General features: G+C 47.9%; 1 protein-coding gene across 1 annotated transcript; it reads right to left on the bottom strand.

Annotated features, from left to right (window-relative positions):
• Positions 1-38: 38 nt before the first annotated feature.
• Positions 39-24,274, bottom strand: ccdc191 (coiled-coil domain containing 191; the record flags this gene model as incomplete). Its single annotated transcript, XM_079754577.1, has 16 exons — positions 39-189; positions 1,114-1,268; positions 3,499-3,684; positions 3,994-4,077; positions 4,476-4,558; positions 4,978-5,075; positions 6,154-6,416; positions 6,969-7,242; positions 18,957-19,147; positions 19,623-19,746; positions 19,997-20,013; positions 21,089-21,328; positions 23,078-23,256; positions 23,454-23,588; positions 23,987-24,107; positions 24,236-24,274. 16 exons carry the CDS (start codon positions 24,272-24,274, stop codon positions 39-41), a joined length of 2,340 nt encoding a protein of 779 aa, XP_079610703.1.
• Positions 24,275-24,927: the final 653 nt, after the last annotated feature.

Here is a 24,927-nt window from a genome sequence, read left to right as displayed (position 1 = left end):
TGTGTGTGTGTGTGTGTGTGTGTGTGTATGTGTTAGATTCAGAGGGAGCCCAGGGGCGATGAGCGGAAGTCAGGCAGCACCTCCTCCACCCTCCTCCTCAGCTGCTCCCTGCGCACCTCCTTCTCCCGCTCCTCCCTCTGCCGGCCGGGGAGGAGGATCCACACCTGGAGACAGCGCCGCAACACACGCCTGGACAGACAGACGGGGGGAGGGAGGGACAGACGGACAGGAGAGGGAGGGACAGACAGACAGACGGACAGGAGAGGGAGAGACAGGAGAGGGATGGACAGACAGACAGATGGAGGTAGATGGAGAGACAGGTAGACAGACAGGCCAGTGAGCTTCAGGCATCCAGAGGACCAGCGTGAGATCAGTCAGGTAACGTTAGTATTCCTGGTGTCCAGGTCAGGAGGACGGTGGATCCAGCGTTCCTGCAGGGTCCGCGGGAAAACTTAACCGTTCAACTTCAATGTGAGTTCACCTTCACGTGGAGAAATGTAAAGAGATTAGATCATCTAATCTCTATGGACATAGTTTCTGTATTAGTGAATAGAACTTGGCCAGGTAATGTTCTCAGGAACATCAGACATTATTAATGATGTGCTGAATGTCAGAGCACTTAAGGGGTCTTGGCCTGTGTCTGCATGGCCGCCCCCATCATGCGTGGCCCATGCACGCCTAACCAGCCCAGCTCCCTGGACCGGCGGCCGCTACAGACACAATTATCTTAATCCTTATCGAGGAAGTTAATGGGGTCAGAACCCCTCCCTCACGGGGTAACCCTGCACTAAGCTGCAGTTAAATGGTAAATACCCCTACTGTTATGTACTTCATAGTACTACTGTAATGTATTTCATAGTTCTACAACTGTTATGTACTTCATAGTACTACTGTAATGTATTTCATAGTTCTACAACTGGTATGTACTTCATAGTACTACTGTAATGTATTTCATAGTTCTACAACTGTAATGTACTTCCTAGTATTACTACTGTAATGTACTTCAGCTGGGTGGGGTGGGTCGGAGCAGGCCGGGGTGGTGTAGTGTTCGGGCGGGGCGGGGTGGTGTTCGGGTGGGTCGGGGGGGGGGGTCAGGCGGCGCGAGGAGACAACCTGCTGCTGTGCTGCCGGGCCTCCTCCAGCTGGTCCCACTGTAGCAGCCTCTCCCGGGTCAGGAGGGCCAGCAGGGCGCGCAGCACGCGGCGCTGAGCGGTAGCACGGTGGTGGTCCTGGGCGCGCTCCTCCAGCCGTGACCGGCACTCCACCAGCTGGAGGGGGGGGGGGGGGGTCGATAGCTCAAGGTGTGCTAACACACCAGCTTCACAGAGCTGGGTCCTTGTAGTTGTGTGTTAGCTCAAGGTGTGCTAACACACCAGCTTCACAGAGATGGGTCCTTGTAGTTGTGTGTTAGCTCAAGGTGTGCTAACACAACAGCTACACAGAGCTGGGTCCTTGTGGTTGGTGTGGTAGCTCAAGCTAAGGTGTGCGTGTATACACACCCGTCTCCAGCAGGCCACTGCCTGCCGCAGCAGGAGCTGTTGGTTCAGCTGATCTGCTGCTGCCTGTTTCTCAGAATGGGAGGCTCTGGTCCAGTGATGCCAGGCTCGGAGGCATGTTGACAGGACACGCCCCCTGTGGTGCCTCACAGCAAGCTATGGGGGGGAGTGTTAATACCAGAGATGGATGCCAACAGTGACTGTGACAACCAAACACATACACATGAAAAGTCTGGTGTAATTGAAGGACAAATTGGTGCACTGCACACGAAAGGGGTGTGACCACAGTGGATCGGGCCAATGACATGATATGATGGGCCGATGTGCAGCACTCAGTTTCTACGCCATGTTTATGTTGGCCTTTCCATTTGCGACAGATAATGATGAAACTCAAATCCATTGAATTGGCTGCCTCAGGATTTCTGAGGAAATAATCAAACTGAATAATCAGGCTTACAGCGGAGTAAGTGGAGCTTGCAGCGTAGTGTATCTAGCTAATCCTAGTGGTTGGAGATGTTGTCTCATTCAGAGGACTTCCTAGGTGACCAGGTTTGGCTCGTTAGTGCTAGGTGAGGCATATTGGGGTGCATAGGGGGGTGTATTGGGGTGCTAAGTGGGGCGTGTTGGGGTGCTAAGTGGGGCGTATTGGGGTGCTAAGTGGGGCGTATTGAGGTGCTAAGTGGGGCCTGTTGGGGTGCTAAGTGGGGCGTGTTGGGGTGCTAAGTGGGGCGTGTTGGGGTGCTAGGTGGGGCCTGATGGGGTGCATAGTGGGGCGTATTGGGGTGCCTAGTGGGGCGTATTGGGGTGCTTAGTGGGGCCTGTTGGGGTGCTAAGTGGGGCCTGTTGGGGTGCTAGGTGGGGCCTGATGGGGTGCATAGTGGGGCGTATTGGGGTTCTAAGTAAGGCCTGTTGGGGTGCTAAGTGGGGCCTGTTGTGGTGCTAAGTGGGGCCTGTTGTGGTGCTAAGTGGGGCGTGTTGGGGTGCTAAGTGGGGCGTATTGAGGTGCTAAGTGGGGCGTGTTGGGTGCTAATTGGGGTGTTCTGACGTGCACAGTGGGGTGTATTGGGGTGCCCCCTAGAAACCTTGAAAAAAAAAAAAAAGATGTGTGTCTTTATTTTGATTGTGGTAACTAGACATACACTAAGAAGGAAGCATGTGTGCCGGAAAAGGTTTATATGTTGCTTGGCAACTGTCTAATCCACATCAAGTTGTCGAACTAGTGTGTTGGCAGAGACAAATAAATGGTTAATTGAACAATCAATCCTGAGCTGGAGTCCCTTATTACCGCTAACTAATAAATTGCGCTTATAGAGGTGTTGCATAAAAGCACCAACTGGCTGAATGTGCTGTTCTTCTGGATTTCTGCACGGCTGAGATCAAGTTGGGTGCTCTGCAGACCACTCCCAGCCACTACCGGACACAACCGGCTGCATTCAGAAGAACAGCCCTCACCTCATACTGACTCAGTAAAGCTCAGGGGTGGAGTTGCGGCAAAGCAGCCACGTTCTGAGTGAGCCTACATGTGCATGTGTGTGTCTGTGTCTGTGTGTGTGTGTGTGTCTCTGTGTGAGTGTCTTTGTCTGTGTGTCTGTGTGTGTGTGTCTGTGTCTGTGTGAGGCTCCGTCTCCAGCCTCCAATGCCTCCATTTGAAGGCGTGCAGGAGTGCTGCTACCTCCGATTAGACATTGTGTGTGTGTCACAGTGTGTGTGTATGTGAGTGTGTGTGTGCGTGTGCATGTGTGTGGGCATGATTGTGTCTGTGTGTGCGTGTGTTTGTGCATGTGTTTGCGTGTGTGTGCTTGTGTGTGTGGCTGTATTTGTATGTGTGTCTGTGTGTTCGTGTGTGTATATGTGTCGCTATGTGTGTGTGTGTGTGTGTGTGTGTGTCTGCTTGTGTAGACATGGTTAATAATGTAGTGTGTTTGGTACGCTTCATGTGAAGGTAGCTATGGATTTAAGAACAAAAGGCCCCTTCTGTTGACAGCGGTGGCCCAGTTCTTACGTCCCAGGGGGGCCCGTTGGGCGCTGGGGGACAGGGGTCTACCTGCTCGTTGCCCCGCTTCAGGCGGAGGAGGCGTTGCCACGGCGCCAACCCTCGCCGGAGTAACAGGCTTCTCTGGTGATGGTGTCGGGCGGTCGTCTGCAGCGCCTGCCGGCTCCTCACACGCTGCTGATGCTGCTCCTCCCTCTGGGGAGGTGATGTCAGTAATGTTTTATACACACGCACGCATAATCAATCACACACTGTCTCTCTCGGAGAGATGAAACACACTTGGACATCAAACATACATCCAGTGCATACTGTGTTCATGCACACATCTGCCGACCATACAGATGGACCAAACACAGCACGGACACATTCATAAAGATACAGGGATAGACCCACTACAAACACCATGCACCACACTGACACTCACACTCAGTATTTATGGGGTCTTTGTTCCCTCTGTGAGTGTGTGTGGAGCGTCTCCATCCCCACCTCTCGCTGCAGCCTCCTCTCCTCCCTCCTCCTCCTCTCTTCCTCCCGTCTCTCCTCCTGCTCCTGCCTCCGCCTCTCCTCCTCTGCTGCTTTCATCTGGGCCTGAAGGTCAAAAGAGTTTGTCTCATTCGAAAAGCGAAAGGCAAGAGAAAACGCACACACCTCAACACACACACACACACACTCACTAGAAAGCAATCTCACAACGCCCTCCACCTCCACCATCACCAGCACCACCACCAGCACCACCACCTCCTTTACTTAATATACCATAAACAGGAGCGCTATTACTGTGAGCACAACGGTCTGGGCCGTATAGACACATTCCTTTAAGACCCCGGCCATGCTGTCCAGACACCTGCTGCCCCCCCTCTGTCCCACCCCCTCCTCTCCTCTCCTCCACCCTCTCTTACCCTCACCTCCTCTCCTTCCCCCCTCACTCTCTCTCCTCCCCTAATTCCTCTCCTCTCTCCCCCTACCTCTCCCCCACACCGTCTCACCAGCTTCTCCTCCTCTTTCTTTCTCCTCAGCTCCTCCATCTCCCTCCTCTGCTCCAAGCGCAGCCGGGCGCGCTCCTCCATCGCTGTGGAAGAAAAGGAGGAAGAGGAGGAGGAGGGGGTAGAGTAAGAAGAGGAGGAGGAGGAGGGGGGAGAGTAGAAGAGGAGGAGGAAGAGGAGGAGGAGGAGGAGGAAGAGGAGGAGGAGGAAGAGGAGGAGCAGGATTGTAGATCTTTGCATCACGTTCTTCAGGGGCGGTGAGATATGAGGTTGTGTTTCTAGTGTGTGTATGTGTTTGTATGTGTGTGTGCTGGGGGACATATAGTGTCTGTCTATATCAATGTGTCCGTGCTGCGTTTGGTACATCTGTATGGTCTGCAGGTGTGTGCGGGAACACAATATGTCGATGTATGTTTGGTCCAAGTGTGTTTCATCTGTCAGAGACCAAGTGAATGAGTTAGTGAGCATGCACGAGTATATGTACATTAAGGCATGACGTACTGACCCATGACCACAGGGTCAAGGAAAGCCCGTTGCTGATTGGCTGCATTCCTGGCGGGGGTGCGGCCCCAACTGTTCTGGTCTCCGGCCCGGCCCTTGGCCCTTGGGGTAACACATGGTCACACGGTTACAGGTAGGAGGGGACCAGGCTTCTCAGGTTAGATTGCATTCTCCTGGCAGCCGTCTTGGTTCCATACCCTTGCTTAGGGCTTGAATCTAAGATGGCAACCGCCATATTAGATGGAGGTGGGGGGGGTTAATTAACCCGCATTTATATTCCTCAGGATAATTGTTTTAGTGGCCGTGCCTCAATGGAAAAATGTATTGGGAGGTGTTGGAAGGACTACTGGTGAGATCTAATGAAAATAAATAATCAAAGCCAACACTACGTATGCCTTCCTGCTCCTGCATCTACATGACAAATTATCACAGTGCAATACATTATCAACCATCACAGCCATCTACATGATCAACTATCACAGCCATCTACATTATCAACTATCACAGCCATCTACGTGATCAACTATCACAGCCATCTACATGATCAACTATCACAGCCATCTACATAATCAACTATCACAGCCATCTACGTGATCAACTATGACAGTGCACTACATGATCAGCTATCACAGCCATCTACATGATCAACTATGACAGTGCACAACATGATTAACTATCACAGCCATCTACATGATTAACTATCACAGTGCACTACATGATCAACTATCACAGCCATCTACATGATCAACTATGACAGTGCACTACATGATCAACTATCACAGCCATCTACATGATTAACTATCACAGTGCACTAGTGATCACCTATCACAATGCACCAAGGACCCTTCCTCACCTTGTTCTGGTCTAATTCCATGCTGTTTATGGTGGTACATTGTGAGGCTTTCTGACCCCCTGCTGTGCTTCATCTCCCCTCAGCAGTCAAACCTGACCTCAGTGCTTCCACCTTCCCCTGCTGGTACGCCAGGGTACTGCAGGGGCTAGGAGGGATTTGTATTTTTCACTGACTGATTCCCATTAGAAAATATGTATGGATAACAATGATGAAAATAAATATTATATTTTTAAATTAACATAGTAGGCCATCGTTTGCAAAGATATTCAGGGGTGTGTCCCTCCATCCACACACGGATAACCCCTGACCCCAGCGCCGGGGGCCCACCTCTGCTCTGGAGCTCCGTGGCCGGGGGGCGGGGCCGCCGCTCCCCGGGCCCCCAGCAGGCGGCGCTCTTTCTGCAGCAGCAGGATCTGCTCCTGCTGCTCCCGCAGGAGCTTCCTCTGCAGGGCGATGGTGTGCTGATGGGCGGCGTGCCGCGGCTCGGACCGGGGACCCTGGTCTGCTCCCCCCCCCCCTCCTCTCCTCCGCTGCGCCTGACGCAGCTCACATGCAGAGACGGCGGCGTGGCGGCGGGTCACCTGCCACGGCTGGGGGGGTCGCATCAAAGGGGGGACGGCAGGGGAATCGCCCTGACAACCAGAGGAGGGGGCGGGTGGGAGGACGTCTGTTTTCTTCTGTGTGTGTGAGTGAGTGAGAGAGACAAATTTGTATTGAATTGTAATAAACATTTTTTTGTGTGTGTGTGTGTGTGTGTCTGTGTGTGTGTGTGTGTGTCTGTGTGTGTGGCCGATATCGCTATGAAATGAAATGATTTGAACCACTCCAGGAGGATGTGAGAACACAGCAGTGTAACGGCTGACTCCATGTGACGCCTCCCACCACACGGAGACCTTCATCTTCTGTTTCTACCGAGGAGGAACGCTCTTCTCCAACTCTTTCAACCTCCTTAACATTCCCCACTAACACAAGGCCAGACAGAGTGCAGCCTCCTCCTCCAATAAATGCTAACCACTATAATTGTTTTAATGAGAGTGTTTGGCATTGCCCTCCTGGCCCTGGTCTCATGTTGTATTCACTCAGCAGCAGTGGACCAAAGCCAGGACCAGGAAGTGGTGCGTCAGCAGGCTGGGCTGCCTTACCTGTCTGACAGTGCCCACGCGGTCTGGGACCCCGGGAGGGTCGGCCACCTCCCCGGTGGGCCCCGGCGGCCCCAGGCCTTGGGCCGGGGCCTCTGGGCCCCCCAGTCTGCCGGTGGATGCTGCGCTGATGAGGGCAGCCATCTTGCTCCGGGTCTGCTCCTGCTGAGCCTGGAGCTCTCGCTGACCCTTCTCCGACCGCCACCACAGCTGCCATGTGCTGAAACATCGCCGTAGCAACCGCCTCCGGTCACCCCCGGCGGCGAGCTGGTCGCGTCTGGAGGTGTAGCATCACATATCTGTATGACCAGAGCACTTAGAGAGGGGATGGATCGCATCAATGGTGATTGGTGACCTCACTACAGGACCTTGGTATAAGCAATGATATTGAGCAACCATTGACATACCCGCTTGGATCCATCGATCATAAATCAATCAATATGGTCCCATTGGCAGATCACTTCATCTGCTGGACTGTTTTCTAGCATAACGAGGGTGGCCAGTTCTACAGAGGAGTCCAACAGCGCCTTTCACAGCAAGTACGACTAGGAGAGGCTGCTCCCTGCAGAGCCCATGGGTGGAGCTTACCTAGTCCAGCTCCACCTCTAGGTCCAGCTCCACCGTAAACCTGACCATAACCCCTTAACCTAACTATAACCCTACCTACTGGTTATAATTTAAGGGGAACATTTCATTTTAAAGTTTTATATTTCCATCTGTGGTGTAAGGCTATGGAACAGTTTGAGTAGGGAGATGAAGCAATGTCCGACCAGTTTAAAATGAAGTATAAAGAAATGATTTTCAGGAGGTAAAGGGATAAAGGAGGTGTTTAACATAATGTATATGTTCATATGTATGCATATATTTGTATATATATGGTGGTATTCAATAATACTGAATGTTCAATTAGATCATTTTATATGGATATTATATATTGGATGTATGGTTAATACCCACATAGACAATATAACTAGACAATATTATTAAATAAATACGTAATTGGTAAGGGATTTTAACTATTGATAACTAATGTATATATATTGAAATGTATATGGAATTATACATCAGTAATTAGGAAACTGATAACCCGTTATGGATTAATAATTTAGGGAGAAGGGGTGAGATTAAATAAGTTTTCTTCTTCTCAGCCCTTTTCAAACGGGTAAAGCAAATGTTAGACTGTTTATTTTCATTTGTGGCTTTCCTTGTTTGTAGATATTACAAACAAGGAAAGCAACATGAATCTGTATTGAAATTTAGTCATTTATTTAGTCGAATAGTAACATAAATTTAAAATATTGTGCCTTCTTGACCGAGAAAAGGCAGACAGTGGCTTTTTTGTGCTGAAACATCGCCGTAGCAACCGCCTCCGGTCGCCCCCCGCGGCGAGCTGGTCGCGTCTGGAGGTGTAGCATCACATATCTATATGACCAGAGCACTTAGAGAGGGGATGGATCGCATCAATGGTGATTGGTGACCTCACTACAGGACCTTGGTATAAGCAATGATATTGAGCAACCATTGACATACCCGCTTGGATCCATCGATCATAAATCAATCAATATGGTCCCATTGGCAGATCACTTCATCTGCTGGACTGTTTTCTAGCATAACGAGGGTGGCCAGTTCTACAGAGGAGTCCAACAGCGCCTTTCACAGCAAGTACGACTAGGAGAGGCTGCTCCCTGCAGAGCCCATGGGTGGAGCTTACCTAGTCCAGCTCCACCTCTAGGTCCAGCTCCACCGTAAACCTAACCATAACCCCTTAACCTAACTATAACCCTACCTTCTGGTTATAATTTAAGGGGAACATTTCATTTTAAAGTTTTATATTTCCATCTGTGGTGTAAGGCTATGGAACAGTTTGAGTAGGGAGATGAAGCAATGTCCGACCAGTTTAAAATGAAGTATAAAGAAATGATTTTCAGGAGGTAAAGGGATAAAGGAGGTGTTTAACATAATGTATATGTTCATATGTATGCATATATTTGTATATATATGGTGGTATTCAATAATACTGAATGTTCAATTAGATCATTTTATATGGATATTATATATTGGATGTATGGTTAATACCCACATAGACAATATAACTAGACAATATTATTAAATAAATACGTAATTGGTAAGGGATTTTAACTATTGATAACTAATGTATATATATTGAAATGTATATGGAATTATACATCAGTAATTAGGAAACTGATAACCCGTTATGGATTAATAATTTAGGGAGAAGGGGTGAGATTAAATAAGTTTTCTTCTTCTCAGCCCTTTTCAAACGGGTAAAGCAAATGTTAGACTGTTTATTTTCATTTGTGGCTTTCCTTGTTTGTAAATATTACAAACAAGGAAAGCAACATGAATCTGTATTGAAATTTAGTCATTTATTTAGTCGAATAGTAACATAAATTTAAAATATTGTGCCTTCTTGACCGAGAAAAGGCAGACAGTGGCTTTTTTGTGCTGAAACATCGCCGTAGCAACCGCCTCCGGTCGCCCCCCGCGGCGAGCTGGTCGCGTCTGGAGGTGTAGCATCACATATCTATATGACCAGAGCACTTAGAGAGGGGATGGATCGCATCAATGGTGATTGGTGACCTCACTACAGGACCTTGGTATAAGCAATGATATTGAGCAACCATTGACATACCCGCTTGGATCCATCGATCATAAATCAATCAATATGGTCCCATTGGCAGATCACTTCATCTGCTGGACTGTTTTCTAGCATAACGAGGGTGGCCAGTTCTACAGAGGAGTCCAACAGCGCCTTTCACAGCAAGTACGACTAGGAGAGGCTGCTCCCTGCAGAGCCCATGGGTGGAGCTTACCTAGTCCAGCTCCACCTCTAGGTCCAGCTCCACCGTAAACCTGACCATAACCCCTTAACCTAACTATAACCCTACCTACTGGTTATAATTTAAGGGGAACATTTCATTTTAAAGTTTTATATTTCCATCTGTGGTGTAAGGCTATGGAACAGTTTGAGTAGGGAGATGAAGCAATGTCCGACCAGTTTAAAATGAAGTATAAAGAAATGATTTTCAGGAGGTAAAGGGATAAAGGAGGTGTTTAACATAATGTATATGTTCATATGTATGCATATATTTGTATATATATGGTGGTATTCAATAATACTGAATGTTCAATTAGATCATTTTATATGGATATTATATATTGGATGTATGGTTAATACCCACATAGACAATATAACTAGACAATATTATTAAATAAATACGTAATTGGTAAGGGATTTTAACTATTGATAACTAATGTATATATATTGAAATGTATATGGAATTATACATCAGTAATTAGGAAACTGATAACCCGTTATGGATTAATAATTTAGGGAGAAGGGGTGAGATTAAATAAGTTTTCTTCTTCTCAGCCCTTTTCAAACGGGTAAAGCAAATGTTAGACTGTTTATTTTCATTTGTGGCTTTCCTTGTTTGTAGATATTACAAACAAGGAAAGCAACATGAATCTGTATTGAAATTTAGTCATTTATTTAGTCGAATAGTAACATAAATTTAAAATATTGTGCCTTCTTGACCGAGAAAAGGCAGACAGTGGCTTTTTTGTGCTGAAACATCGCCGTAGCAACCGCCTCCGGTCGCCCCCCGCGGCGAGCTGGTCGCGTCTGGAGGTGTAGCATCACATATCTATATGACCAGAGCACTTAGAGAGGGGATGGATCGCATCAATGGTGATTGGTGACCTCACTACAGGACCTTGGTATAAGCAATGATATTGAGCAACCATTGACATACCCGCTTGGATCCATCGATCATAAATCAATCAATATGGTCCCATTGGCAGATCACTTCATCTGCTGGACTGTTTTCTAGCATAACGAGGGTGGCCAGTTCTACAGAGGAGTCCAACAGCGCCTTTCACAGCAAGTACGACTAGGAGAGGCTGCTCCCTGCAGAGCCCATGGGTGGAGCTTACCTAGTCCAGCTCCACCTCTAGGTCCAGCTCCACCGTAAACCTGACCATAACCCCTTAACCTAACTATAACCCTACCTACTGGTTATAATTTAAGGGGAACATTTCATTTTAAAGTTTTATATTTCCATCTGTGGTGTAAGGCTATGGAACAGTTTGAGTAGGGAGATGAAGCAATGTCCGACCAGTTTAAAATGAAGTATAAAGAAATGATTTTCAGGAGGTAAAGGGATAAAGGAGGTGTTTAACATAATGTATATGTTCATATGTATGCATATATTTGTATATATATGGTGGTATTCAATAATACTGAATGTTCAATTAGATCATTTTATATGGATATTATATATTGGATGTATGGTTAATACCCACATAGACAATATAACTAGACAATATTATTAAATAAATATGTAATTGGTAAGGGATTTTAACTATTGATAACTAATGTATATATATTGAAATGTATATGGAATTATACATCAGTAATTAGGAAACTGATAACCCGTTATGGATTAATAATTTAGGGAGAAGGGGTGAGATTAAATAAATTTTCTTCTTCTCAGCCCTTTTCAAACGGGTAAAGCAAATGTTAGACTGTTTATTTTCATTTGTGGCTTTCCTTGTTTGTAAATATTACAAACAAGGAAAGCAACATGAATCTGTATTGAAATTTAGTCATTTATTTAGTCGAATAGTAACATAAATTTAAAATATTGTGCCTTCTTGACCGAGAAAAGGCAGACAGTGGCTTTTTTGTGCTGAAACATCGCCGTAGCAACCGCCTCCGGTCGCCCCCCGCGGCGAGCTGGTCGCGTCTGGAGGTGTAGCATCACATATCTATATGACCAGAGCACTTAGAGAGGGGATGGATCGCATCAATGGTGATTGGTGACCTCACTACAGGACCTTTGTATGAGCAATGATATTGAGCAACCATTGACATACCCGCTTGGATCCATCGATCATAAATCAATCAATATGGTCCCATTGGCAGATCACTTCATCTGCTGGACTGTTTTCTAGCATAACGAGGGTGGCCAGTTCTACAGAGGAGTCCAACAGCGCCTTTCACAGCAAGTACTACTAGGAGAGGCTGCTCCCTGCAGAGCCCATGGGTGGAGCTTACCTAGTCCAGCTCCACCTCTAGGTCCAGCTCCACCGTAAACCTAACCATAACCCCTTAACCTAACTATAACCCTACCTAGTGGTTATAATTTAAGGGGAACATTTCATTTTAAAGTTTTATATTTCCATCTGTGGTGTAAGGCTATGGAACAGTTTGAGTAGGGAGATGAAGCAATGTCCGACCAGTTTAAAATGAAGTATAAAGAAATGATTTTCAGGAGGTAAAGGGATAAAGGAGGTGTTTAACATAATGTATATGTTCATATGTATGCATATATTTGTATATATATGGTGGTATTCAATAATACTGAATGTTCAATTAGATCATTTTATATGGATATTATATATTGGATGTATGGTTAATACCCACATAGACAATATAACTAGACAATATTATTAAATAAATACGTAATTGGTAAGGGATTTTAACTATTGATAACTAATGTATATATATTGAAATGTATATGGAATTATACATCAGTAATTAGGAAACTGATAACCCGTTATGGATTAATAATTTAGGGAGAAGGGGTGAGATTAAATAAGTTTTCTTCTTCTCAGCCCTTTTCAAACGGGTAAAGCAAATGTTAGACTGTTTATTTTCATTTGTGGCTTTCCTTGTTTGTAAATATTACAAACAAGGAAAGCAACATGAATCTGTATTGAAATTTAGTCATTTATTTAGTCGAATAGTAACATAAATTTAAAATATTGTGCCTTCTTGACCGAGAAAAGGCAGACAGTGGCTTTTTTGTGCTGAAACATCGCCGTAGCAACCGCCTCCGGTCGCCCCCCGCGGCGAGCTGGTCGCGTCTGGAGGTGTAGCATCACATATCTATATGACCAGAGCACTTAGAGAGGGGATGGATCGCATCAATGGTGATTGGTGACCTCACTACAGGACCTTTGTATGAGCAATGATATTGAGCAACCATTGACATACCCGCTTGGATCCAGCGATCATAGATCAATCAATATGGTCCCATTGGCAGATCACTTCATCTGCTGGACTGTTTTCTAGCATAACGAGGGTGGCCAGTTCTACAGAGGAGTCCAACAGCGCCTTTCACAGCAAGTACGACTAGGAGAGGCTGCTCCCTGCAGAGCCCATGGGTGGAGCTTACCTAGTCCAGCTCCACCTCTAGGTCCAGCTCCACCGTAAACCTGACCATAACCCCTTAACCTAACTATAACCCTACCTACTGGTTATAATTTAAGGGGAACATTTCATTTTAAAGTTTTATATTTCCATCTGTGGTGTAAGGCTATGGAACAGTTTGAGTAGGGAGATGAAGCAATGTCCGACCAGTTTAAAATGAAGTATAAAGAAATGATTTTCAGGAGGTAAAGGGATAAAGGAGGTGTTTAACATAGTGTATATGTTCATATGTATGCATGTATTTGTATATATATGGTGGTATTTATATAATACTGAATGTTCAATTAGATAATTTTATATGGATATTACATATTGGATGTATGGTTAATACCCATATAGACAATATAACTAGACAATATTATTAAATAAATACGTAATTGGTAATGGATTTTAACTATTGATAACTAATGTATATATATTGAAATGTATATGGAATTATACATCAGTAATTAGGAAACTGATAACCCGTTATGGATTAATAATTTAGGGAGAAGGGGTGAGATTAAATAAATTTTCTTCTCAGCCCTTTTCAAACGGGTAAAGCAAATGTTAGACTGTTTATTTTCATTTGTGGCTTTCCTTGTTTGTAAATATTACTTAAAGGAATACTTCCCCGGTGGCAACATGAATCTGTATTGAAATTTAGTCATTTATTTAGTCGAATAGTAACATAAATTTCAAATATTGTGCCTTCTTGACCGAGAAAAGGCAGACAGTGACTTTTTGGCGCTTGAGGATTGAAGACGACAACTCCCACAATGCCAATCAGCGTTCATTCCATGAGGGACATAACATAACAGCCAATCAGTGTTCACTCCCTGCAGTCCAGCGTGAAAAGCAGCATGGAGGAGAGGTGATTGTTGCCGTTTGCGGACTCCCGGAGCTCTATATGTAAATAATATATTATTTTATTACACGGGTCTTCTCAATGCTGTGGAACGCTCCGTTCACTTGCATGGGCCCTTCACAACTTCCGGCTGTGAATTATATTTGATAATTCACCGTTGCCAAGTATAATTGACCGCAAGGTAAACAAAGGTTCTACTTCATTCTTACTGACCGCCAGAGGCAGTGCTTAACACTGGATGTTATCCATCACGCATGCGCAGGTCGAGTATTTAATATCAACAAAGTCACACGTGAACGGGGATGACGTCGGGGCGCCTGCCTGTAAAAAAAGCCCACATCACTCTCCAAGATGTCCCTTGTATCTTCTCGCAGTAGCGAATACAGGTTTTGAGTACAAAATGAGCTTGAGTAAGAGCAATATTAGCCAGTGACTCTTTGCTTGTAGCATTGCAACCGCATGGTTGGAGCCACGGATTCGTCCTCCAAGGGCTGCGATTAGTCATGCAAGGCTATGTTATGAAGTGCTGCAGGCCGTCGCACGGCAAAGCTGGTTCACATTAATAGATTTAAAGGATGCATATTTTCACGTCCCAATAGCACCACATCACAGGCCATACCTGCGCTTCGCATTTGAAGGGCGGGCCTACCAGTACAGGGTCCTCCCATTTGGGTTATCACTAGCCCCACGGATCTTTACAAGGTGCATGCGGGCAGCGCTCGCGCCAATGCAAGCCACCGGAATGCAAATTCTCCCTTATCTGGACGATTGGCTTATTTGCGCTCCAACCCGGGAACAGGCAGAGCAGGACACCACAGCCCTCCTAGGCCATGTGGAAAGGTTGGGTCTTCCAGTCAATTATGGCAAAAGTTGTCTAATACCCAGCCAACACGTACTGTTCCTTGGCATAAACCTGGACTCCGTCCAAATGATTGCCTTCCCGTCCCCGCAGCGGGTAGAAGCCATACTCCAGATCCTCCTGCATTTTCGGGAGGACAGGATCTTAAGGTACAGCCTTTTCCTCAGGCTGTTGGGAATGTTGACGTCATTAACATCAATAGTGCCACTGGGCCTCCTCCACTTGCGGCTGTTCCAAGTTTGGACCAATGGCTTCCACTTAGATCCGAGGTTGCACGGATCCAGAAAAGTCAGGGTGTCCAGTCAATGCCTCCTGGCATTACAACCCTGGAGGAGCAGGGCATATCTTGCCAAAGGTGTCACACTGGGTTCGATCCCCTCACGCCACAACGTAGTGGTGACGGATGCTTCGCCCTCGCTGGGGGGCAGTGTGGCAGCACAGGGCGGTGAGAGGGTTCTGGAGTGCGCAGCACAGGATGCAGCACATAAATGTGCTCGAGCTCCCTGCTATTTATTTATTGCTCCGCAAATTCCTGCCATATTTGAGGGGCAGACATGTTCTGGTACGATGCAAAAACAAGTCAGCTGTCTACAGCCCTTGTATGGGCTCTCCCTTACTTTTCCAGCCTCAGGGCTATGTACCTTCCAGGGCCAGAGAACACGGTGGCAGACTTTCTTTCACACCAGAAACCTCCGTCGGGGGAGTGGCGACTCCACCCAGAGGTAGTAGAGGCAATATGGAGCAAATATGGCACAGCAGAGGTGGACCTGTTTGCTTCAGAGTCCACAACACATTGCCCTCTCTGGTTCTCTCTGTCAGAGATGAGTCTGATGGGACAGGATGCCTTGGCCCATCCATGGCCACGTCAGCTCCTTTATGCCTTCCCGCCATTTCCACTGATATGGTTAACCCTACACAGAGTTCAGAAGGGAAACCACAGACTCCTGCTGGTTGCCCCAAACTGGCCAGGGAGACCTTGGTTTCCAGTAATGTACAGGCTTCTGGATGGAGATACATGGTGCCTGCCGAAGAGGCGGGACCTGCTCTCACAGCTGGGGGGCCACATCTGGCACCCCAGACCAGAGTGCCTGCAGCTATGGGTTTGGCCCTTGAGGGGCCTGAACCACTTATAATGGCATGTGACCAGGAGGTAGTTCAAACCATCATAGACTCAAGGGCTCCCTCCACCAGGGCACTTTATGCTAACAGGTGGAAGATATTTGCGAAGTGGTGTGAGGCTCTGAGAGAGGTACCGGAGTGTTCCTCAGTGCCAATGAAACTGTGTTTTTTGCAATCCTTACTGGAAAGGAAGCTATCCGCTTCCACCTTAAGGGTCTATGTGGCTGCCATTTAATCTCATTCTTTGGTGACCCAATTTCTTAAAGGAGCCCAGCGGAGGAACCCCCCACGGGCTATCGAGGTTCCCTCATGGGACCTACCTATGGTACTCGGAGCCCTCCGTCTCCCCCCGTTAGAGCCCCTGGATCAGGCACCACTGAAATGGCTGTCGGTAAAGGTTGCTTTTCTTCTAGCGATCGCGTCAACCAAGCAGGTGAGTGAGCTTCATGCGTTGTCAGTGAGTGAACAGTGTATACGCTGGAACTCAGATGGCACAGGGGTAGCACTGTGGCCTAACCCATCTTTTTTTCCAAAGAGGCTGCCTTCGTGCCACTGAAATCAGGTCATAGAGCTGGCAGCTAATGGCCCCTCACATCCACCAGATGAGGAAGCTAGTTCAGCAGAACTACTCTGCCCGGTGAGAGCCTTGAAATGTTACATACAGGAAACTGCTGGGTTTCGCCAGTCTGAAGGCCTGTTTGTCTGCTACGGGGGCCCGAGCTAGGGGCAAGCGCTGTCCAGACAGAGGCTTTCCAAGTGGGTGGTGGAGGTAATTGAGGAGGCATACAAGTCAAGAGGACTGCCTTTGCCTCATCAGAGGCCATTCAACCAGGAGTGCCTCCACCTCCTGGGTAGCACTACGAGGAGTGCCTCTAAGTGAGATTTGTGCAGCGGCCTCCTGGGCTTCAGCGTGCACCTTTGCCCGATTTTACAGGGTCAATGTAGCGGCTCACCACACAGTGGCTGCAGCTGTTTTTCAGGAACCCTCAGGCCCTTCCTAAAAGGTGGGCACAGGATTCCTTGTGACTACATTGGTAATAGTCATCCAGTGTTAAGCACTGCCTCTGGCGGTCAGTAAGAATGAAGTAGAACGAGAGTTACGTATGTAACTACGGTTCTATAAATTCTGGATGACCGCCAGAGTTCTCGGTCACTCGGAATCTTGCGAGATGATTCTGAAGGGACAACTTGGAGAGTGACATGGGCTTATATAGGCGGACGCACCGACGTCATCCCCGGTCACGTGTGACTTTGTTGATATTAAATACTCGACCTGCGCATGCACGATGGATAACATCCAGTGTTAAGTCCAGTAACTTGTCAACCCCAGCGTACTCGGTTGCTAAGAGACGTCAACGTCTTTGGTAGACTATTTCTCTGCTGATCAAGACTACGAATGCTGGTAACAAATAAATTGTAAAAAGACACACCATGCGAAATAAGTATTTCGTTTGGCAAGAATCCATATAATAAGCGGGATAATGGATAGAACGTCACCGGTCGTTATCGAAAAGAAGCCCCTTCAAGGCGAACAGGACACCTCCACTGTGGGTGTCCTGTTCGCCCTGTCTGGGCTTATTTTCCCGATAATGACAGGCGTTCTATACATTATCCCTTGCGTATAATATATAGGAATCTATATAATATAATATAATATAATATAATATATAATATCACGGCAAAAAGCTGTGTGCGCCTCCGGATGATATTATGTATTAAAGACTGCGTCGGGTTCTTGGACGTCTCTGGTACTTCCACAACAACTAAAGACTCGTAATTGGGGTTATCTCGGAGTCCTGCACGGGTCCGTGTACCCGACGGGTGACCTGCACAATTTCGATGAAATGGGGGGAAAATAATGTAGGTACTGTGTCGAACATGGGTGCTGGTAGGGTCGGACGCCTGTGTAAAGGTACGGCCACACTGAACGCGTTACGCGCGTTAGAGGCGTCGAAAATCTGCGTTTTTGCATAGGGAACCATTGTTTTAGGCGCTTAGATGCGTTACACGCGCTAAACCAGCGCGTTTTCCGCATCTAAATAACGCGCCCAACGCACCTACGCGCGGAGTTCAAAAAATATAACTTTTTACGCTCTTACGCGTAACGCTTAGCCGCGTTAGCCAACAGCATTGAGCTTGACCCGACGTCACTGCCAGAGAGATGGAGGAAAGGCGCTCCGCAGCTTATATGGAGCGCCTGTAGTTGGTCATCTAGCTGCTTAGGCGTGTAAGGCGGGTTATACGCGTTGAACCATTTTTGTGACACACAATGATCAAGCGGCAGGTTAGGTGCGTTATGCGCATAACGCGTTCAGTGTGGCCATACCTTAACTGTCCACTTTTTTCATCATTTTATTTTATTGTTTATTTTTCTTTACTTACTAACCCTAACCCGAAAAAAATAATAAAAATTTAACCTTACCATAAGGTATGGGTTAACCTAACAATAACCTTACCTTAACCTCACCATAAGGTATGGGTTATCCTAACCATAACCCTACTTTAACCAACCCCTTAAACTAACCATTACCCTACCTTAGCCCCAAAACCTAACCATAACCCTACCTTAACCAATCCCTTTACATAACTTTAACCCTACCTTAACCGCTAAACCTTACCTTAGCCCTACCTTAATCCCTTAACCTAACCATAACCCTACCGTAACCCCTAAACCATAACCCTATCTTAACCCCTTAACCATAACCCTAACCCGGCAGCTGGTACGCATCAGCTTGACTTGGTCCAGAGAGGTGGAGCTGGAGAAGCTCCACCTATTTGGCCCTGCAGAGAACACCACTTACATTAGTTATATTAGAAGATAGCGAGCATGACTGTTCCCGCATTGAGACCACCACCACCACCACCACCACCACTACCACTACTACTACTCCTCCTCCTCCTCCTCCTCCTCCTCCTCCTGCTCCGTACCTGTGCTCGGTCCGCAGCTCCTCCTCTGTCGCCTCTCTCTCCCGGTGCTCCCGGGCGGCCCACACGAGCGTGCGCCAAGCCCGCCACGCCCTCAGGCTCCGCCTCCAGTCGCAGAGTGCCGCCGCCCTACCCAGCTGCAGCCTGTGCTCCAGCACCACCGAGTACCACCCGGAGAACGGCCTCTGCAGACACTGACCAGACCCGTGAGGTTACACACACACACTCACATCAACACACGCGCATGTTACACACACACATCAACACATGCGCATGTTACACACACACATGCGCATGTTATACACACACAAATCAACACACGCGCATGTGACACACACACACATTAACACATGCACACACATCAACACACGCGCATGTTAAACACACACACACACACACACATCAACACATGCACGTGTAACACACACACACACACACACATATCAACGCACACGCATGTTCCTCACAAACACACACACTTACTACACGTGCACAGATCAACAGACGCGCATGCACCATAAACGCAAGCATTCACATGCTCCACACCCCACAAGTAGAACAACACACAGGTAAATACCTGACATACCTGCCCCCCTCTTTCCTAAAACTGACAGTGTTGAGTGTTGAATTAAGCTGAAGCTGTGGCTCACTGGCTCTTTAAATTCTTACCTGGAGGTTGAGTATATGGAGCCTGGACTGGCTCTGCTCTGCGGGGGGGCGGTAGATAGAGAAGGAGGGCCCTGCCCTGGGGGGGAGCACCACTGCCTTCTGCCTGTCTAGCTTCTCCCTTTCCCTGGGAAACACACAGATGTTAGAAACACAGATCTCCTTCATCATTTTACCTTGTGAGTTCCAGCTGTAAGCGGTTTGATTTGAGAGTGTTCCTCACAGAGGGGAGCGCCCCGGGCAGTGAGGGGAGACGTGGTTATATCATCTCTGCACAGCGCTGGGTTCAGTGCCTCCTGGAGGACAGCCCCCCGTGCTCAGTGCCTTTCCCCTCAAACAGAGGAGCAACAGAGGGACCATCCATCCCATCGACGTACCTCCTGATGAAACAGCCCTGTGATGGATGGAGCCACACAGGGGATTGATGATGTTCATTAAAGCCTGCGATGGGATGTGAGGATGGAGCGGTACAGCCGTAGGAGTCCAGCCTGATATTCCGTTTGTGTTTCCAAGTGAATGTGTCTTGCCTCGGCTTGGCAGCAATTCATTTCCAAACATGGACGCTACCTTTCTGGTGTTCCTTCAATCTCCAGCCAGTCAGTTTAATGCTCTCGCTCTCTTCACGCATGCCCAATTGGATTGAAATGAAAGGAAAAACATTTTCTAAATCTGAGAAAGCCTTCTGTGCAGATCTCCCTACATTGTTATTCAGAGTATTGTTGATCAAAACTGTTCTGATTGTTGCGTAGACTTGTATACTTTACTGGCCACTACAGTGAATGAACTTGATTGGGCTGCGGCACTCCTGTGGTCAGAGTGTGATCTGCATGACGGGACGCTCTCACGAGGCGAGGACTTCCCTCTGTGTCGGCAGTGGTGGTGTAATTTGGATTTGGTTATTAAGAAGGGCTTTGCTTTTCCCCCATGTAATACGCTAAGAGGGGTATTCCACGGCAATTTCATTAAAAGTTGGCAAATACCTTTTTTTCTCGTATTATCAAGCAAAACTTAACCTGGCCCTGGTTTCATTACAGACTAATACACAGGAGAGAGCTCTTTATAACTTGCCACTTTATACCAGTCGACATCTGAATAAACACGTCTACATTTGTTTACATTTTACATTTATTTAATTTTGCTTTTAGGTCTCTGCTCTCCTACTTGTGTTCCTCTTATACACTTACTTTTTTTATTATTATTATTATTATATTTATTTTATTTTTTATTATTTAAGTCTCAGCTTTCCTACTTGTGTTTCTCATATACTTTTACTTTCTCTTATATTGCACTGTTGGAGGAGCCCAAGACTAAAGAATTTCATTGCCAGCGACTGCTCTGTAAGTGTTGTGCATATGACAATAAAACCATCTTGAATCTTGAATCTTGAATCTCTTCATTTAGCGGGCCAGTAAACCCCCCCCCCCCCCCCCCTCCAGGGCAGCTGTGATCTGTAGAAGATCGTGTCTGACCCTGGTGAAGACGTACTTCTGCCTCCCCCGCCGCTCCAGGGCCTTCTGCTCCTCCATCTGCCGTCGCAGCCTCCCCATCTCCTTCTGCAGTAGGGCCTCGCCGTGCCGCGCCTCCTCCCGCCGGCGAGCCTCCGCCTCGCGCTCCCTCCGCCGCGCCGCCTCCAGGGCCGCCCGCCTCGCCTCCTGAGCATGCCGCAGCCGCTCGCGCTCCGCGTCCCGCCGTGCCCGGGTCTCCCGCACCTAGCCGCCGCAATCACCGGCAATCAGCGTGAGAGAGAGCCTGGGAGGGAGAGGCTGGGAGAGAGAGAGCCTGGGAGAGAGAGCCTGGGAGAGAGAGAGCCTGGGAGAGAGAGCCTGGGAGAGAGAGGCTCGGAGAGAGCCTGGGAGAGAGCCTGGGAGAGAGAGGCTCGGAGAGAGAGCCTGGGAGAGAGCCTGGGAGAGAGAGCCTGGGAGGGAGAGGCTGGGAGAGAGAGAGCCTGGGAGAGAGAGCCTGGGAGAGAGAGGCTGGGAGAGAGAGAGCCTGGGAGAGAGAGCCTGGGAGAGAGAGGCTCGGAGAGAGCCTGGGAGAGAGCCTGGGAGAGAGAGGCTCGGAGAGAGAGCCTGGGAGAGAGAGAGCCTGGGAGAGAGAGCCTGGGAGGGAGAGGCTGGGAGAGAGAGAGCCTGGGAGAGAGAGCCTGGGAGAGAGAGGCTCGGAGAGAGAGCCTGGGAGAGAGAGCCTGGGAGAGAGAGGCTCGGAGAGAGAGCCTGGGAGAGAGAGGCTGAGAGGGAGAGCCTGGGAGAGAGAGGCTGGGAGAGAGAGCCTGGGAGAGAGAGCCTGGGAGGGAGAGGCTGGGAGAGAGAGAGCCTGGGAGAGAGAGCCTGGGAGGGAGAGGCTGGGAGAGAGAGAGCCTGGGAGAGAGAGCCTGGGAGAGAGAGGCTCAGAGAGAGAGCCTGGGAGAGAGAGCCTGGGAGTGAGAGGCTCGGAGAGAGAGCCTGGGAGAGAGAGGCTGGGAGGGAGAGGCTGGGAGAAAGAGGCTCGGAGAGAGAGGCTCGGAGAGAGAGCCTGGGAGAGAGAGCCTGGGAGAGAGAGCCTGGGAGGGAGAGGCTGGGAGAGAGAGAGCCTGGGAGAGAGAGCCTGGGAGAGAGAGGCTCGGAGAGAGAGCCTGGGAGGGAGAGGCTGGGAGAGAGAGAGCCTGGGAGAGAGAGCCTGGGAGGGAGAGGCTGGGAGAGAGAGAGCCTGGGAGAGAGAGCCTGGGAGAGAGAGGCTCGGAGAGAGAGCCTGGGAGAGAGAGGCTGGGAGAAAGAGGCTGGGAGGGAGAGGCTGGGAGAAAGAGGCTCGGAGAGAGAGGCTCGGAGAGAGAGGCTCGGAGAGAGAGGCATATGCATAGGAATGGAGGCATATGACATAAGGCATATGCTAAATAATAGTTTGACTATGGAGCATGGAGGGGGCCCCATTTTACTCCTCTCTGTAATTCTCCTCCATTTTCAAGTAATTTGAGAAGGTAGTTAGTTAGTTAGTTAAAGTGGCGATCTTGAAGATTTCCAAGTAAATAAGTGCTTCATGTAAATAAGTGTTAGGTCTCTATCTATCGCCGGCTGTTGGAACACGACGGTGTTAAAGCCTGTGGCCCAAAGTCCTTGCATTTGGATGATGAATGTGTCTGCGTTTCTCTGTCGGTATAAACTGTTTGTATCTCGGGCAAAAATGGCTGCTTATTGGCAAAGATGTCGCCAAAGAGAACGAAACATAAATCTTTGAGATTGCTACTTTAGGAGTGTGTAGCCATACAGCAGCCTCATTCTCCAAATGTGGTCATGTTTGCTAGATTACCTCATTACTGTTTACAACAGGCTGGAACGGCATCCATCGGTCAAAACAGCTCTGGCTTTGTCTGATTGGACGCTGTACCTAAGGTCATGAAATCAGCCGGAACTCCAACTCAAAATAACACCACAGCGGCCCTCTGGGAAAACGAAACAGCCTTTTGAATGGCCGTGGTCACATGCCTGTCTGTGGCGCGCTTCCATGGTAACGCTGGGATCCCTGGTCCTCCTCCTGGCTTGATCCAAGTCCAGCAGCAGATCCTGGGCTGTCCCAGGGTCCAGAAGCTCTCTGTCCATCAGCTCCTGGAGGAAGCTGCTGACTGCCTCGCCCTCCTCCTCCTCAGCCAAGTGGTTGTACAGCTCTGGGTATGTGCGTATTTAGAGGAGGATTCAAAATAACGGAGAAGATTCAACTTTGATACTGTGGAATGGTAAACTTACTAAACTTCAGAGTAGTGGTCAGGAAACGTCTAGGTCCAGCATATTCTCGGGCCTTGATCTCACTCTGGGTGAGATGAACAGAATAGTGCCTGTGTTGGAACGTTGGGTTAATCCGTACCATCAAAGCTGCTGTAGTCCATGAACGCAGGCAGCACCGCTGTGGGAACAGCGGGCGCGGCCGGGTCGTCTTCCTCGTCCATTTCAAGCTCAAGTCGTAACTTACTGCTCATCCAATCACTGAGAAGGGCCTGAGCTGCAAGATGCATTCAGATGGATATACAACACACGACACGCAGCAGCCTGATAGCCTATGTGCTGCTGGGTTACCCTTGCATGATGGCATGTACCGGGGCACGCTAAGTACCTTAATATACAAAGAACTCTAGCACACCAAGGACCCTAATGTACAAAGACCTCTAGCATGCTAAGTACCTTAATGTACAAAGAACTCTAGCACGCAAAGTACCTTTATATACAATGAACTCTAGCACACCAAGTAACCTTAATATACAAAGAACACCGTTACCCCAGGAGACGACGGGAGAACATCCAAACTCCACAAAGGAGGGGCCTGATCTGATCGGACCTTTGACCTCCACGTGCCCCATATATTTTACATCATTGTGATTTATATTCTTCCCATGAACCTACCTTCGCTGTAAGCGTCGTCGTGATCTTGTAACTGCTCGGCACTTTGCAGAGCCATCGCTCGGCTGTTAGCTCCAGAGGTCAATACCTCTGACACCGCAAACTCAGAGGCCATTTCCACTCGCTGAGGAGATGGACAGATTCACAGATATGACCGGAAAGCATTGGGAAATATATTCTCTAACAATAAAACAAGGACAGGCACTCAAACACAAAGGTGTTTCTCATGTGAACTTGAAGGGGAGCTCTCACCTTCATCCATTCATCAATATCGTCCGTCTTCAGCTGCATCTATGAGAGGGTTAAATAAATGAGTAGGTTGGCTTAACATAATAGTGTGCTCACTGTGTGGGATATGTCCAGTATGGTCCCAGGATTGATTCCTGCCTTGGTCCTATGCTACACGTCCTTCCCTTCCTTCCTTTCCTGTCTCTCTTCACTGCCTGGTCCACGTAGGCACAAAAAGCCCTTAAAATATCCACATCTAAAGAAAATAATAATAACATAGTTTAAATTGAATAAAGGGTTTAACATCTAAGAAAGGCAGACTCATGCCAAGTTAAGGGGCCTAAACGTACCTGGGGCCTACACTTTCAGCTTTTTCTTTATTCAGGTCACTTCATTGTGATTCCTCATTCAGCAGGGAAGCAACGTTAATAACGGAAAGTCAGAAAATTACGAAAGATTTATTTCATACATAGAAAATTGGATACTGCCCATTGTTTTATAGTAAATATATGAGAAGGAATAGGCAAGGTTAGTGGCAAAACTGTTCAAAAGTATTTTTTATATATTTAATTAGTTTCTTTTATAACAGCAAATATAAGAGCCTTTTTTTTATTCTTTACCGCTAACAGTTAATGTTTGTAAGTTCATATTTTTTCAAAGCGTACCTTCTGGCCAGGTGTTTTTCGTTTGCTGCGTCTTCTCCAGTTTAAAAGATG

Source organism: Pollachius pollachius, assembly GCF_949987615.1.
Source record: "Pollachius pollachius genome assembly, chromosome: 17".
In the NCBI taxonomy this organism is placed as follows: domain Eukaryota; kingdom Metazoa; phylum Chordata; class Actinopteri; order Gadiformes; family Gadidae; genus Pollachius; species Pollachius pollachius.
This window is presented reverse-complemented; position numbering and strand designations above follow the sequence as displayed.